At 48.9% G+C, this 15,454-nt stretch overlaps 1 protein-coding gene across 17 annotated transcripts in view; it reads left to right on the plus strand.

The window, feature by feature from the left end:
* EIF4G3 (eukaryotic translation initiation factor 4 gamma 3) overlaps positions 1 to 15,454 on the plus strand; it is a 149,787-nt gene that overhangs the window by 125,419 nt on the left and 8,914 nt on the right. For all 17 annotated transcript variants that reach the window (XM_087755685.1, XM_087755689.1, XM_087755678.1 and 14 more), the window contains 10 exons: positions 1,398 to 1,502; positions 3,228 to 3,360; positions 4,463 to 4,557; positions 6,166 to 6,259; positions 6,511 to 6,628; positions 7,862 to 8,085; positions 9,222 to 9,337; positions 11,503 to 11,675; positions 13,918 to 14,043; positions 14,894 to 14,975. In XM_087755685.1, the coding sequence (XP_087611811.1) occupies positions 1,398 to 1,502; positions 3,228 to 3,360; positions 4,463 to 4,557; positions 6,166 to 6,259; positions 6,511 to 6,628; positions 7,862 to 8,085; positions 9,222 to 9,337; positions 11,503 to 11,675; positions 13,918 to 14,043; positions 14,894 to 14,975 (1,266 nt within the window). The remainder of the gene's footprint in view (positions 1 to 1,397; positions 1,503 to 3,227; positions 3,361 to 4,462; positions 4,558 to 6,165; positions 6,260 to 6,510; positions 6,629 to 7,861; positions 8,086 to 9,221; positions 9,338 to 11,502; positions 11,676 to 13,917; positions 14,044 to 14,893; positions 14,976 to 15,454) is intronic.

Here is a 15,454-nt window from a genome sequence, read left to right on the forward strand (position 1 = left end):
TGATGCAGGCTTGAAAGTGCCAGAAGCGGGGATTAAATTTCTCCACGTGCTTTGGGAAGAAAACAAGGTCTGACTTCTAAGCAGTAGCTGAGGTCGTGGTGGATGAGTCCTGGATGCTGTTTCGGTCTTTGTGAGCATGGAAACACCATAAAAGCCAACGTTTTGGTGCGCTGGCCGGTTCCGCGGCCTCGAGCCGTGGCACCGTGTAGCACGGAGCGTGCACGCAGCAGGGCGGTGCTGGCAGATGTCGTTGTGATGAGCTGCCCGTGTCCTGTCCTTGTGATTTGTTATTTCTGTCAAGATTGAGTGAGGATCCTTCATTTATTTTCTGTTAATGGGGTAGACGTTTTATTATGTGTTTTTATTGAACCTGAAGTGTTAGTGATAGTTAGAATTGAAGCTTCTGGACAAAGTCCATTTTAAATATTTTCCCTGTCATTCCTGACTTTGGAAACATTTGCTCTGGGCTGAAACTTTCCAAGGCAAGGCCAGAACCAAATTTTAATAGGGTTTTTCTTGCTTGCTTAAGTAGAAGGAAAAGGGTTTAGCTCATTTTTAGTGAAGGGAGTAGGAAACATTTTATAAAACTGCCCTGAAACTTTCTGTTTAAAAAAGCCAGAGCCCCCATTTTGGGGGAAAAGGCTTTCTGGAGCCTGGCGAGTCAAATTTAGACCTAAGGGGGGCTTCTCTAATGATACCATTTCATGTCTCAGTGCAAACCAATTTGGATTCCATCACATCACGACCTCTGGGATGAAAAGGAGCTGGTGGGATTTCATGCTACACCTAAGCCCATCAACCAGCTTCTTGCTGAGAGAGGCAGCGCTTCTGCCCCTGCTTCTCTTGCCTGACCCCGGCTGAGGCAGTTCAGGGAGGTGAAGCATCGAAACGATGTTTGCAGGGTTGGTTTTATGCCCGTTCAGTTGCCCGAGATGGTTTTTCTCGGGCTGAGGTGAGCGCACGTGCCGATAGGGAAAGGAGGAGCTCAGAGACAGAGCAGGACTCCCCTTTTTGGTGGCAGCTGCCCAGGGGATCAGCTTAGCTCTACCAGGAAAAAAAACCACATTGGTTTCTTTTTTTTTTTTTTTTTTTAATTATTTCATTGTATGCGTGCAGAGAGTGTGGATTATGTGAGTAATTAAAAACGCAGAGAAAGCACGTGCTAACGAAGGAGGGGCCCGCAGCCTTGTGCCTCAATTGCTGCGCTGCGCGCACCCAAATCCAGCGCGGGGGGAGCGTGGGAGAGCCAGCGCTTGCTTTGGAGAGCCCCTCTGGGTCCCCAGGTGTGCTTCTGGCACGGAAACGCTGTAACGCAGAACCCGCTGACTCCCCACCCGAGGGAGTGTTTTCATTTTCTTCCAAGACACGCTGATGATGATGCTGTTTCTCTTGTGTAGCCTCGCATGGACCAGTATTTTAATCAGATGGAGAAGATTGTGAAAGAGAGGAAAACCTCTTCAAGGATTCGGTTCATGCTGCAGGATGTAATAGACCTAAGGCTGGTAGGTACCAACTCAAGTAAGTAAAAGAGCATGTTCCCTCTGGTGTCCGGGCTGGAAGAGCTCTCATGCAAGAGCAGGGATTTACAGTATTTACAGCAGAAGTGGGGTGTTAGGGGGAGGTCTGTGCCCCTTATCCCAAAAGTCTGGCTCTTTAAAGACAAGAAATCTCTCCGTTTTGCCTTAACAATGGCCAAGATTGGTAGACAGATGAATTGCTTGTGTCGGGTGTTTTGGTTCTGCTTACTGTTAGACACACACCCACGCCGGCTTCTCCTGCCACCGGTCCGGCCCTGCTGCAGCAGACATGCCTCAGCTCTTTTCACGGGAGAGGTTTTGGGTGGTTTCTCCCCACAGCATCCCCTGTGCTTGTCTCTGTCAGTCGCACGGCTTCATTGTCTTCGTTTCCATGCGCTCTGGGTGTAACTGTGTCCTGCCAGCACGTGCTGATGGGACCAAAGCGCTCTGAGCTGCGTACCCCACAAGTGAGGGGGGCGGTTAGCGTGGCCATAAAAACTGAGGGCTCTTGTTCACGGCAGTATGGGTTTCATCGAAAAATGGTCCGATTTGCTAGCCCAACCAGGCATCTGCTCGGTGTTTACTGGCCATATTGTTCAGACAAAAGTAAATGGGAGTCTGCGCTCCATCAGAGCGTGATGGTGGTGGGTCCACACTAAGCCCCAAAAATTGGAGGTAGGAGATAACTTGGCGTAGACAAGTGCACACATAATGCAGACAGGGACCTGCCCGTGTGGTCATCGAGCAATGGTTTTGAACATAGCCCAGGCCTTAAAGCTGGAGTCTCGTAGAGCGAAGGGTGTCTCTGCACTGTGCGGTTGAAGATGTGGCCGCGGGTTGCCCAAACCTTCCCCAGCACCTGCGATTTCACCCAGGTAGGCGCTGATGGCAGCGTGGCTTTAGCCACGGGACAGCGCTTTACTGAAGTCCTGAGCGGGCTTTACTCCTCCCTCACATAGCTGTTTTGAAGGTGGTTTGGGGTTTTGTGGAGGCTGAAGTCACCATTTTGACTGCAGGGTACGCAAAGATAATTACCCCAAAAGTTGTAATGAGGTTGTAGCAAGATCAGGAGACAGTCTGGTTATTCTGGCGATAGATGGATCTCTGCAGCGCACGCTTGAACAGACACATCAACATCAAGCAGTGGAAATGTTTTGTGGAGAGACAGCTCCACCTCTCTCTGCAGGATTCCTGTCTCAGCCATCACGATCCCCGGAGTGGCAAAGCACCGTCTCCAGATAAAACGCAGTCGCTTCTTGCTTCTGTATTTTCAGGGTTTCATTTTTTTCCTCTCTCGGAGGAAGGGCTCCAATGAACAGTGTCAGAAATAAACAGCTAGAGCTTGACAGCAGCCTCCCTCTGGTCCTTCTCTTTCCTCTGAACCCAGAAAGACTGGAAAGCTGGGAATGTGCAGGATGCTAGGGGTTAAAATGTCTTGAATTCAGTCGTGCCTCTCCAAAGTCAGGAGCCTCCATTCTCCACCAAAACGCGTACCACAGCCTGTATACCAGAGTACCCAGAGCTGCGGTGCTGGGATAACCGTGTCCGCATCGTCACCCAGCTCCACAAAATCCTCCCCAGTCCCTCGGGAGCAGCCCCGCTAAGACGTTACAAGGGTGGGAGGATTAGGCCTCGTTCACGGTGTTCAAAATACCCCGTTTACGATGTTCCCCAGGAGTATCTCTGAGCACGTGTTTGCTTCTTTCCTAGTGCAACTGGGTGTCACGGAGAGCAGACCAGGGCCCGAAGACCATCGAGCAGATTCATAAAGAAGCCAAGATTGAAGAGCAAGAAGAACAGAGGAAGGTCCAACAACTCATGACCAAAGAGAAGAGGAGACCAGGTAAACTAAAAGCCAAGTTGGCTGCTCGTTTCCCTCATTTCACATCCAGTGGCCGTAGTCAGAATCCCACATAAAAGAAAGAAGTCTGGTTTTTTCCTAAGTGTAATGAGCAAAGGGAATTGGGGCCTGAGTATAGCTGAGGCTGGAGAATGAACAGACTTGCCATGGATTGGCTGTGTGGGTTTTGGGGGGTAAAAATAAACAAGCGCAGGCAATAGTGCTTAAGTTTCGCATTCATGCAAACCATATTTGATCTTGTGACAGACGGCCAGAAATCTGTTACGACAAGTTACTAGGTAGGGGGCAGATTTGCCATCCATTCTTGCCTACAGCAGCGTCTCATTTCAAGAGTAACCACGTTGTCTTGAGCTGTTAAAGCTGCGAGGTGTTAACTCGGCACGAGAAAGGGCCTTGGCATCACCTTAAATTGCTGCCAGCCCTTGAGGCTGGCGCTGCCTGAAGGTGAACTGGGAGTGACTGGGACCATGAAGACTGGGACAGAGCAGGGCAAGGAGAAAGTCATCATTGGGATTCTTGAATACTAAGGATTGTCAAATGAAAGTGCCGTGAGAACAGGGCGTAAAGAAAATACATGTAGACTTTCTTTTAATTGTCTTAAAACTGACATCAGGAGAAGGTAAGGAGCTTGGGACCGCCTGAGCGGGTCGGTGTCTAGACGAGCCTAGCGCTGCTGAAATCTGTGCCACAAACGCGGCTTTGGGTCAGCGAGGGCATGTCGTCTGCTCCTTTGGTGAGCTTGTGAACGCCCAGTTATGCGCACCCACATCCAGGTCGCGAGAACACACGCTGAGAAATCTAACCAGGAGGAATCACTGCCAAAACCGGCCCTTGAAAACGGCGAGATCTTTTATGTCAAGGCCATTTTGTAATAATGGAGTCAGGCAAGCTAGTTATGTCATCTTAGGCTGAAGAGACACTCTGAAAGACACGATTTCTGCACGGAATTGTGCCGAGGCTTAGCAGAAACGTGCCATTTTCTTTTCCTCCTCCTGTTGAACTTGGAGACGATCGCCTGCGTTCTCCCGAGGTGCCGCTGGAGCAGCGGGATGGGCTAAGGGCGGTTGTGTTTGTCGTCTGGCAGGTGTCCAGCGGGTCGACGAAGGCGGTTGGAACACTGTGCAGGGGGCAAAGAACAGCAGAGTGCTGGACCCCACCAAGTTCCTTAAAATCACCAAGGTAGGTGCCGGCACAAGGCTCGTTCGGAGCCACAAAAATGCCGAGGTCTTACCTTACTCTATCTGTCTGTCTAGGAAAGACCGTTACGGTGTTTACAGGTCAAAATTTGTTTCTTGGGACATTTTAAATCCCCAGCGTTAGTCCTGTGCATAAATAAAGCAGAAAGGAAGACTCTGTTGTCTTCTGAACGTTCCTATTTTGCTTCTTCTGAGGGAAAGGAGTACGCATACGCTTTTTCTCAGGTTTATAGTGTCCTTTTAGTGACCCAGAAGTTCTCTAAGGTGGAAAAATTTTATTAAATGATTAAAAGAGATGGTGAGTTGGGGTATCGTGTGTGGTGGTGATGGAGCACACGCACGGCTATTACAGAAGGCGTCTCAAAATCCTTTGCTGCCTCAAGTTCTCAAGACCCTATTCTGACACTGCTGCTTAGTAGCATGAGGGTGCCACATGCAGTTTGAAAACAAAATGTTCCTGGCATATCACGGATGGCAGCACTCCAGGCTTGAAAGGTTCAAGTGGTACGAGAGGAGCCGTGTCCGCTTTTACAGTGTTTCTGGACTTCTGCGCGGCGCAGTTGCATCCCTCGGTGTGTGTTAACTTTCACACCCATCCTCCAGATGAGCATCTTCCTGGTATTTTACCATTAAAGTGGTGATTTTGGGACATTTATTTCAGGCTGCAGGTTAGGCAAGCTTGGAGATTTCTCCTTTTTTAATGATCTTCTGAACAGCTTTGGGATTTCTCGCCAAGGAGAGCTCCGTCTTTCACATAAATCAGGGTGTTTCCTAGACGTTCCCTTGTCCCAATTAATGTCACTCTCCCTGAATTTTACTCTCGGTGCCTGGATGCTCGGAGAGCTGTAAAACAGAACCTGGACAGATTGTAGCCCTTCTGCAGATCAAGCTCGGTTTGTTCCTTGTGAAAGTCATAAACCAGGCTCCAAAACTTAATTAGCAGGAGGGATTCAGCCTGCTTTTGTGTGGGCTTACAGCTCATCTGGGAAAAGTCCTTCTACTCCGTTGAGTACAAATAGAGCTAGCTCCACAACAGCTGCGTTGTGGGAAGGAGAGAGGAGCTCACGCAAAGAGATCCGCGGGGTCGCAACCTCCTTGTCAGTAAATTCGCCAACCGAGCATTGTAAAATCCATGTTCTCTTCTTGTCAGACACCACTTTTTCCCTCCAAGTTCTGCAACCTATTGTCGTTCTTCGCCCTCTGAATTGTGTTTGTTGCCGTGCAGATTCCCCCCAAAGCCGTGCCTGGTAGGTGGAGCGGCCAGCAGAAGCGTTTTACTCCTCACAAACAAACCGAACGTCTTTCGAGTACTGATACGCCGTGCCTTTTCCTCCTTACTGAGCTTCAGAGTTCCCAGTAAAAAGAAGCTCCTGGTCGTTGTGAATGTCTTTCACTGACGCTTTGGAAGAGGCTGTTTGCGATGCCCTTTGTTGTTTGCGTCCTCTGTCTTTGGCTGGGGTTTGGTCTTCCAAAAACACGTTGAAGTGTATTTTGGTATTCACAAGACAGGGATCGTTGCCCCAGAATACCCCATTTGTAATTAAGATGTGCGATTTGCCCTTGTAACGGTATGTCTTGGTGTGTTTTACAGCCCACAATAGATGAGAAGATTCAGCTTGTGCCTAAAGCCCAGTTGGGCAGCTGGGGAAAGGGCAGCAGTGGTGGAGCAAAAGCAAGCGAGATGGGTAAGTCAGGAGGGGTCCTCACCCTCGGCTTTGCTGCCAGCCGTCCTTGCCCGGAGCAGGTTTGGGTGGGAACGCTGTGTGCAGCTGCCGGGCAAGCAGGGCTGAAGCGGGGCAGGACCAGCCTTCTCCCTTCAGTTCTCTCCCCGTCACTCCAAAATCAGCTATTGCTGAAAGGATTTTGTGATGCCAAGTTGTCGGCGGCTACTGACCTTGTTGTCGCTCTTCTCTGTGTCGTCTTTACAATCTCCCAGACTCCTTACGACCAAGTGCCACTAGTTTGAACAGATTTTCTGCGCTGCAGCCTCCAGTCTCATCTGTATCTGCCTCATCCGCATCCTCAGAATTAGATTCTCGCAGGGCCTTAACTAGGTAAGCTTCGGTCTGCCGGCGATTTTCCCTTCCGCTGTCGGTACGCCTGCGCTTCGCACGTGCTGCTCTAGTTACCAGCACACAGGAGGAGGAGAATTTCATTGAGTTTCCAGGAATGGCTGGGTCTTTTTCCCCACCGTGTGTTTTGAGTTAACTTAAAACACATGCATCTTTTATAATATCGTAGGAGAGACAGCCAGTATTAATTTTTAAAGCCATTGCGGTGAATGTTTTAGTTTCCACTTTTCAGTCACCCTTTACCTAAAGGATACGTTTGCTAGTGGTTTATAACAGGTTAAAAACTCTTCCGATAAAATGTTCTAATAAATAGGTACGCAGGTTGGATTCAGCGGTCGTGGATTCAGCCAGGGCAGTGGGTTTATTTATCCAGAAAAACATGCCTAAAACCTCGCAGAAATTCAACAGGGCTCTTAAGCCACTCTCACCCTTCGCATTAGGTGTGACCAAGCCTGCCCGCGCTTCCGCGGCGTGCGACGCGTACTGTGCGGTGCTCTCACGCACCCCGATGTCGTCAGGGCTCCGGCCACTCCAGCTTGGACACGAAACATCTATTAACCCTCAATTTATTAACTCTAGACACGGTTTATAAATGTACAGTTCATTTAAAATGTCACTGGTTCTTCCTTCCAGTACACACCAGCTGCTGGACTGTTTGCTTGGGTTTGTCCCTCTAATGTTTTCCATCCTGTTTCACCTAAAACTCTGGCTTACCTGGAGATTATTCCGGTTTGGTATCGTTTTGCCCATCTTACTCATGAACACAGTAATTAATAGGACAGATCCTTGTCACCTGTTGCTGGTAACTTCCACTATTCTGAAACTGCTTTTCAATAAATGGGTAAGAATATACACCGCTCCTACCATTTCACAGTAAAACACTGCCTTTACGTTATAAAATTCACCATTCCACATATGAAATGGGTGCCGTAAGGCCTTACTGCTTTTCCGTGTGTGCTCCAGGAAGCGTTGGCTCTGCCTGTCCACGCTGTGGATATTTATGTTTGTGCACCTCTGAGATTGGAGTTAATTTTGATTACATTCTGCGTAGCTACAACCATAAAAAGTCGAGACAACAATCCTGCTGGGTTTGGCTTGTGGTTTTTTTTCTTACAGTTACTATAAAGCCACCCATATCTTTCCTAACATCACCAGCATGGCGAGCAGGGGTCGCTCGTACCGTAACCTTTAAGCGCGTGCGTTTTTGTTCCGCAGTCGCGGGAGCACGGGCAGGGAGAAGAACGACAAACCTCTCCCACCTTCCCTCTCCCGTCCCAACACTTTCCTACGGGGCAGCAGCAGTAAAGAGCTGCTGCTCGACAATCAGGCACAAGAGGAGCAGCGGAGGGAGATGCTGGAGACGGTGAAGCAGTTAACAGGCGGCATGGAGATGGACAGAAACAGCACAGAGGCGGAGAGGAACAAAGCCAAGGAATCTGGTAAGCGGCTCTTCCGTGCTCGGGGAGTCTTGCTGGATGTGTGAAAAGGCATGAGGGAAAAATCCATCAGAAAAAGTGACAGATTTCTGTGCAGCGGTGTGAATATTTGGCCCGCAGGGACGCATTGTCAAGCTGCGATGGCTGTGATCTGCCTCCCAGAGGTTTGTGACGCAGCTGATTCATACGGGCCTTGGCGTCGTCTCCTCTCACCAGCTCCTCCGTAGGATTCATCGGAGTCGAAAGGCTGGAGACACCAGCAAAACGCCGCTCTGCGGCGTTGTCTTGCCCGCTCATATCCTGTCACTGTTGCTGCTGGTTTCTGGGTTAGAAGTCCCCAAAATGGGCATCAGTTCTGCAGAACTGCTTCTTCCCTGTGCGGTGAAGCCGTACCTGCCCTTTCCAGACCTTTCCCAGAGCCGGAGCAGCGATTTGGGGCTGGCACAGACCATGCGCGGTACCTGTGTAGCGCTGCGTTGTCGCCAGCCCTCGTTCCGAGCAGGCCTCGGTGCCGTGTGGCGTCGGCACCCGCTGGGGTGGTTTTGCCACCTTGTCAGTGCTGCAGCTCCCGCTTTTTGCTCCTGCCAGCTTGGGCTGATTCGTTAGCGAGAAAGTATTGAGGACGCTTAGGGCAATGTTCCCTGCAGACAGGACCTTTGCGATGAGTGGTGTTTTGCTGCTTCCCTGGGAAACATCTAGAAGCTGCTACAGTGAGGAATCCATCTTGACTGCCACGGCGCAGCACACGCTTGTCTTGAAGCTCTGGGACGTTGTGAAGAACTGCATGGGGACCAGGGTTTTGGAGATTGCTCTGGGTTGCTGCCCGTTGCAGTCAGCACGTTTTAAATTTGCAGCATGCTATAACAGCTCAACCTTTAATTACCTAATGTTGATAGAGAGCTTTGAAGGTGTTGCATCCTCTGTCACTGCCAGCTGTGTTTCTACGAGAAGGTTGATTTACAGAAATATCGGGAGTTCGTAGGGGGGAAATGTAGCCAAGGAAGAAGCGACCCGTGCCTGATGATGGGACAGGGAACGCACCCTGCTCGGCTGACTTCTGTTTTCAGAACGTCATCTCTGAAAATGATGCTGATTTTCCTTTTCCAAATGTGGTTTTTTTTTCCTTATATCTCTACCAGCCAAGCCAGAAGCGCCGCCAGCGCCGGTGCAAGAAAAGCCTTCGCTATCAGAAGAGGAAATAGAGAGAAAATGCAAATCTATCATTGATGAGTTCTTGCATATTAACGATTTTAAGGTAAGCAGAATGAAAAGCTGACTGAGAGAAAGGCCTGTGGGACTGGAGCACGGTTTCTCTCCGTGAACAGTGTCTTTGTAAGCGCGCAGCTCGCACAGAGGTAACCGAAGCGGTGGGGCCTGTCAAAACTCGGGCAGCAGCAGCTCCATGGGCGTTTTTAGGAGAGTTGTCTCCCAAACTTGTTTTCTGCCCCACCAGTAATAGGAAAAATGGCCCAGCTTGTATGTTTTAAGTAGCAAGATGTATGCGTATCTGTCATGAATCACTGAGCAGCTCCATAATTACAGCAATTTTGGAAGCAGAAAAGCTAGTGGGAAAATAAACTGAGTTTTTCATTCAGTTACCAAAGCATGTGCTGTTCTGATCTGGAGGCAGATAAAGCAATACTAAATATTGAACAAACCACTCCAGAGTATTTTTAATAAACATTGAAAATTACTGAGCAGCTGTCATCACTTCCTAGTTAAAGGTTGAAATTCTGTTTCCCTTGTAAATGGATTTTTAGCTTGTCCAGGGAGTTAGCAAGACGAGTTGCCCGCACTGCGAAGCCGATTGGTTTGATCTTTTGCTGAAATAAATTTTAAAAACCTGCCACGTTTGAAATGGCAGCACCAGGGAGTTCCTAGTTTGGCACCCTGAAAGCAGAGTTGCTGCTTGCACTTCATAGGGCCTCCAAGTAAAATCGGAAAGAGGAATATTCTTATGATGGATTGTTTTGGGCTCACGTCTGGTTATCAGGCGAAATTATTAAATCCTGGTTTGGAGAGGAAAAAAAAAATACGCTTTGCTTCGCAGTGTCCCCCAGCTTGCTGGCCTGGCAGACCCCAGCAGGAGGAGTCGGGGCAGCGGGGCTGGCTCGCAAAGGAGTCTCCCGTCCTTTTGCTTTTTGCAGTAGACTTCAAAGCCCTAACCCCTGGATGTCTGGGGCTGAGGGGCTGCTTCAGTTTCTGGTCTTGCAAATACAATGACATCTTTTTATGGCTGGAGGGAAATGGAGTTGACCTGTGTTAGCCAAACGCGCCTCTGGTAAAAGTACATCAGATTGAGGCAGCTCGTTTGCAGTAGGGGTTACCTGAGAACTGTAGATTCTCAGCGCTCTTCAAATGCAGCGTGCGACAAAGCTGCTGACTAATTCAGCTTAAACTCACATTAATAAGGCCGTACGCGAGTGTGTTACTGTAGTACGCGGCAGAGGAACAGCCGCTTCTCATTAGTTTGGTCTTCGGTATTTAACCTGACTGATAATTAAAACTGCTGAGCTGCACGATGGCGCCGAGTGACCGCAGGGTCGACCAGTGGCACGTTCATCGGATCCGTCGGGCACGTCTGACCCCAGCGTGCGGTCGGGGACCACCAGGCTTGTGACCTGCGGCAAAATAGCCATTTGGGGCTCTAAAAATGCACCTGGGGCTGCCAGTTCTTGATAACTAAAGGCATAACCTAAGACACGGCGCAAATGCCTTTAGTCAGGAAGGCCGCTGAGATGCATTGGGCTGAACCCAGGCCGTCAGTGGAAGATCTTTGCTGGTGACAGTGGAGATTTTTGAAGTGTGACATTGAGCGCTTCTCTGAAAGTCTCTATTTAAGAGCGGTTTATTTGCTTAGGTTACAAAATGCACGTGCCAGAAAGTAGAAGGGGGAAATTTTCCTCCAAATGCTCCCCACCTATTTTCTGCCTCTTTATATGGCGTGGGTTTGTAACACCGGCATTTCTGTGCCAGATCAGATCAGCGATGAATCTAACCTCATGTCCTCTGTTTGACTGGGCTTGATCGTTGATGAAATAATAGGCGTTTTGGTGGCATCCAGAAGACAATCCCTGTCCTTTCACTGAGCGGCCGAACTGTACCCTGGAGCCTGGTTGTGTATTTTAAAAATTCTGTTGCCTGCCTGGTATAAATTCTCATTATTCTACTGCCAGCTCAGTGGTGATTTGTGACGAGGTTCCGCAGCCTCGTTCAGCGCCTTTGCCTGGCGGCTTCACTAAATATTCGTTTCCAAACCCCAGGCTAGCAGTCTCTTGACCTGCCGTCAAAAAAATCCCCATCCCGCGTACCGGGGGCCACGCTGTGCACCCTAAGCTATCTCGTAGTAGAAAATAGCCTTCTGCCCCGTTTCTCGATGTTTGCAGTTCAGGCGAATGATCCCGTGTGTCGTTCGAACAGGAAGCGATGCAGTGCGTGGAGGAGCTGAGCGCCCAGAACCTGCTGCCTGTTTTCGTGCGAGTGGGAGTGGAGTCGACGCTCGAGAGGAGCCAGATCACCAGGGATCACATGGGCCAGTTATTACACCAGTTGGTGCAGGCGGGAAAGCTGAGCAAGCAGGATTTCTTCAAGGGGTTGGTATTCTGCGCCTAGAAACCCGTACTTCCCTTCAGTGTTCGTTGCAAAGGTGTCAGAGAGCAACGATTGCCCCCCTTGCTTTGGTGTCCTGCCTCCTCCACGCATGCTTTTTGAAGGAGCATTTCTGCCTGGGTGTATTCATAAGTAATATAATTATTGTAATATAGTTTTAAGTATTTCGGATGCTTTAGTGAATGTAAATATTTTCGTATTTATACAAGTATTTATTGCTAAGCAAATACGTAGGTGTACATTTAAATGTGCCTGATTTCTGGTCTGTGATGCATTTGTCAACGTTTGCCTTTTGGCAAATGACTGAATCCGATCAAAAGAGGAGGAAGAAGTCAAAAATCTTCACGTGCCCTTAACGCCTGGAAGCTGTGTAGCCTGAAGTCCCGTGCATCCACAGAACCGCAGCCGCTCTCCCACCGGTAAAACAGCCTTCGCCCATACAACGTAATTTCTCAGGACAACTCAACTTCAAGGAGCGGACGTGTCCTCAGGGGCTGAGAAGGAGAGTGCGCGCCAGACGTGGTACTAGATGGGTTAGACCTTCCGCAGGAGATCTGAGTTTCGGCTGCTGGTTCATGTCAGCTCTCTGGGCTTTGTGTTCCCCAGCCTGGATTTGAACTGGTGTCCAGTTGTAAAAGGGCCCGTGTTCCCAAGGAGGGCCCTGGCACCGCGCAGTCCTCGCTGGGGCTTAGAGCAGGATGGTTAAAACGGGGATGACCGCGAAAAGCAGCCAGCGAACGGGCAGATGGAGCAATGCTTTCAGAGACCGAGTTCCTGGGTAGTCAGCTCCGTCTTGCTGCTTTTATTTGAGTCGCATTTCGCTCGGTGCCGCTGACCGCTACGATGGTGGCCTCCCTGTGCCGTGTCTGGCAGCGGATTTCATCATGATGCAATCCAGCGGCTCACAGGAAAAAAGTTTAGGCGGCCTGAGTTCAAAACCATATGGAACAGCAGTAAAAAACCATATATCCACAGGGAGTACACTTGTCTGTGTCCACGCAGTCACTGATGGTCAAAACGACTCGTTTGAAGTGATACATTTCCATAATGGATTGTGATTAAAGCCGTTCCAGTGGTTCCTGGAGCACGGATAAGTGGTGGTGATGCCAAATAAGTAGGATCTTGATGAAATAGTGGGATGTGCGGTCTGAATGTGGCATAAACAAAATGAAACAGCTCCTGAAGATGACGAAAGGGCAAGTGGTGTTCGGCGGGCACATGAGAAGAACACCCAAAACCGCTGTACTTATTCACACAAGACAAATGACGGTGTAATTAGGGGTTACGGGGTGAGTACTGGTCACAGCGCAAGGCTGGAGAGGTACACAACAGGAAACCAATCTCTGGCCGAAACACTTGGACGAACCCAGGTTGAACTAGCAGCAGAGGAGGTGTAAAGAACAAAGCAAAGGAGACAGTTTCTGGTTTTGAAGCACGAGAGAAAACACGCGTTTATAGTCACTAAACTGGACCCCAGAACGTTCAGGGCTTTGAGGGAGAAATGAATCATGATGAAGACTGGCAGGAGAGCCAGAAAAATGGTCGTCTTGTACCAGGCGTGGGAAGCGAAGCCACCTACGAGGCTTGTATCGGAAAGAGGAGTTTTGAGCGATTCTGGAAACTCTGTCCAGAGTTGGGGAGCAAGTTTTGTAATTCATCCTGCCACGTTTTCTGTTCTGGGTGGAAGCCTCCCTCTGCTGTACGGAACTTCTTTTCCTTGTGTTATTTTACATACTTGCAGACATTTTGCTGATTACCTTACATTTGGACTTCTGTTAGTATTAATCCCCCTTTTGTAAACGTTTGGATTTTTTAAGAAGGCTCCAGTTATTGGATGTTTTATATTTATAGACAAAAATACTTCTTTTACAGGTTTTACTAGTTAGCAAATGGTTTATTACTGGGCTATAAGAACTACTGTAAATGGAGCTTTCCTGGATGTATCTGCTGGTTTTACAGAAGGCGATGCCTTTTCCACATACCCTCCACGTTATTGCGTAGAGAAATTCGCTCCTGGCAGTTCTGAAGCACTGAAAACATAAGATGACAATAGGGTTTGATGTTACCTCCCCCCTTCTTTCTCCCCCCTTCTTTCTCCCCCCTTCTTTCTCCCCCCTTCTTTCTCCCCCCTGTAACAAAGGATTTTTAAAGTGCAGATTTGCTCAAATTAAAGTCTCAAATTAAATTATCTTTAATGCTCAACATTTTTCTTTCCTTTTCCTCAAGTTTTTCAGATACCTTGGAGATGGCGGACGATATGGCCATAGATATACCCCATATTTGGTTGTACCTAGCTGAGTTGGTGACCCCCATGTTAAAAGAAGGAGGAATCTCTATGAGAGAACTTATACAGTAAGCAACGCTGCTCTTTTCCAGCGTCGGTCGAGCTGAGCTGTCTGCCTGGCTACGCCGTAGTATTTTCACAGCGTGGTTCCCATCAGTAGATAAAAGAGGAGCAGCGTTAGGGGCTCAGCTGCTCGTACGAGCTGATAAAAGGCTTGCCGCGCATCGTTCGGGACTTGCACCCGACTGAAAGCTGTGGTGGGAAGGGAGCTTGCTGCTCTGTAGTCGCCGTTCAGGGGTAAAAGTTTTATCCGTAAATCCACTTCGATCCTGTTTGTTTCAGCTGGGCTAAAAAACACCCCAGTGTTGTACAGTTGGAGTCCTTCGAGACCACACCGAGGCTCTGACAATCAGATTTGAGGAGAGCAAGGTGTCGCGCAGGAGTCGTTATGTCTCGGGGTGTAATAACTGCCTCCCGGGCATTGCCTTACGCGGGTGCGAATCCTTGCCTGCAAGACTGAAAACTGCTTCCAGGACCAGAGTTGCTGGATTTTGTACGTGTCCTTATGTATTTGGGGATTAACTAGAAGCCGATTGAATGGTTCCCTTTCCCTGTAAGTAGCGTACTAAGAAAATAATAGCCTTTTTCCCCAAAAAGGGTCCTGCTGCCCAAACGCAGTGTCCCACAAAAATGAGTGGATTTGATGTTAGCTAAAAATAAAGGCTTTGTAATCCGCCCTGCTGCGGCACGTGCAGTGCGTGGCTGAAGTCCGTTTTGTCGGCAGTGCTAGCTAGACCAAATCCTTCACCCCTGGCAGAAGTGAAAGGTGATTTCCTGCCTCAGTTAGATCCCTGCCCCTTGCCTTGCGTTGCAAAATTCAAATTATAAGGAAAAATATCTGGTTTTCTTTCATTCTAGAGAATTTAGCAAACCTTTGCTTCCTGTGGGAAGAGCCGGCATCTTGCTTGCTGAAATCTTGCACCTTCTATGCAAACAAATGGTAAGTGTCCGGGCGTAGCGTTCGTAGGTGGGAGCTGGATGCAGCGAGTACGCGTTTATGCATGAAGCCTACACGTTTCCCACGTGAAGATATTTAGGGATGGGCCAGCCAGTCCAGATAACCTAGGAAACCTGCCTCTTCATCCCCAGTTTCAAACCGAGCCTTGCGAGGTTCCAAAAAGTTAACTTTTTTATTTTTTTTCTTATCGCTTTTCCCTTTTGCAGGTACCTTTGCACCTGGCTTCTTCCAGAAGCTAGAGTGCTGACATACTGCAAGAGGGACATTCTCCAGGTATTTCTGGGCTGACCAGAAGCAGCAAGTGCTGGAAGTCTTGCGAGAGAGCTGTTCTTGCAGACCGGAGAGGTTCTGAGGGTTCGGATAAGCTTCAGATGGCCGCTCAGACTTCTGGGTGCTTATCCAAACTAAACCTGCCAACTCTTTAAGATTCACCCATCGCTAGGGGTAGTGACACCTTTTCA

This window comes from Nipponia nippon, unplaced genomic scaffold (assembly GCF_047370975.1).
Source record: "Nipponia nippon isolate SJK-2023a ecotype South Korea unplaced genomic scaffold, ASM4737097v1 scaffold_19, whole genome shotgun sequence".
NCBI classification, from domain to species: Eukaryota; Metazoa; Chordata; class Aves; order Pelecaniformes; family Threskiornithidae; genus Nipponia; species Nipponia nippon.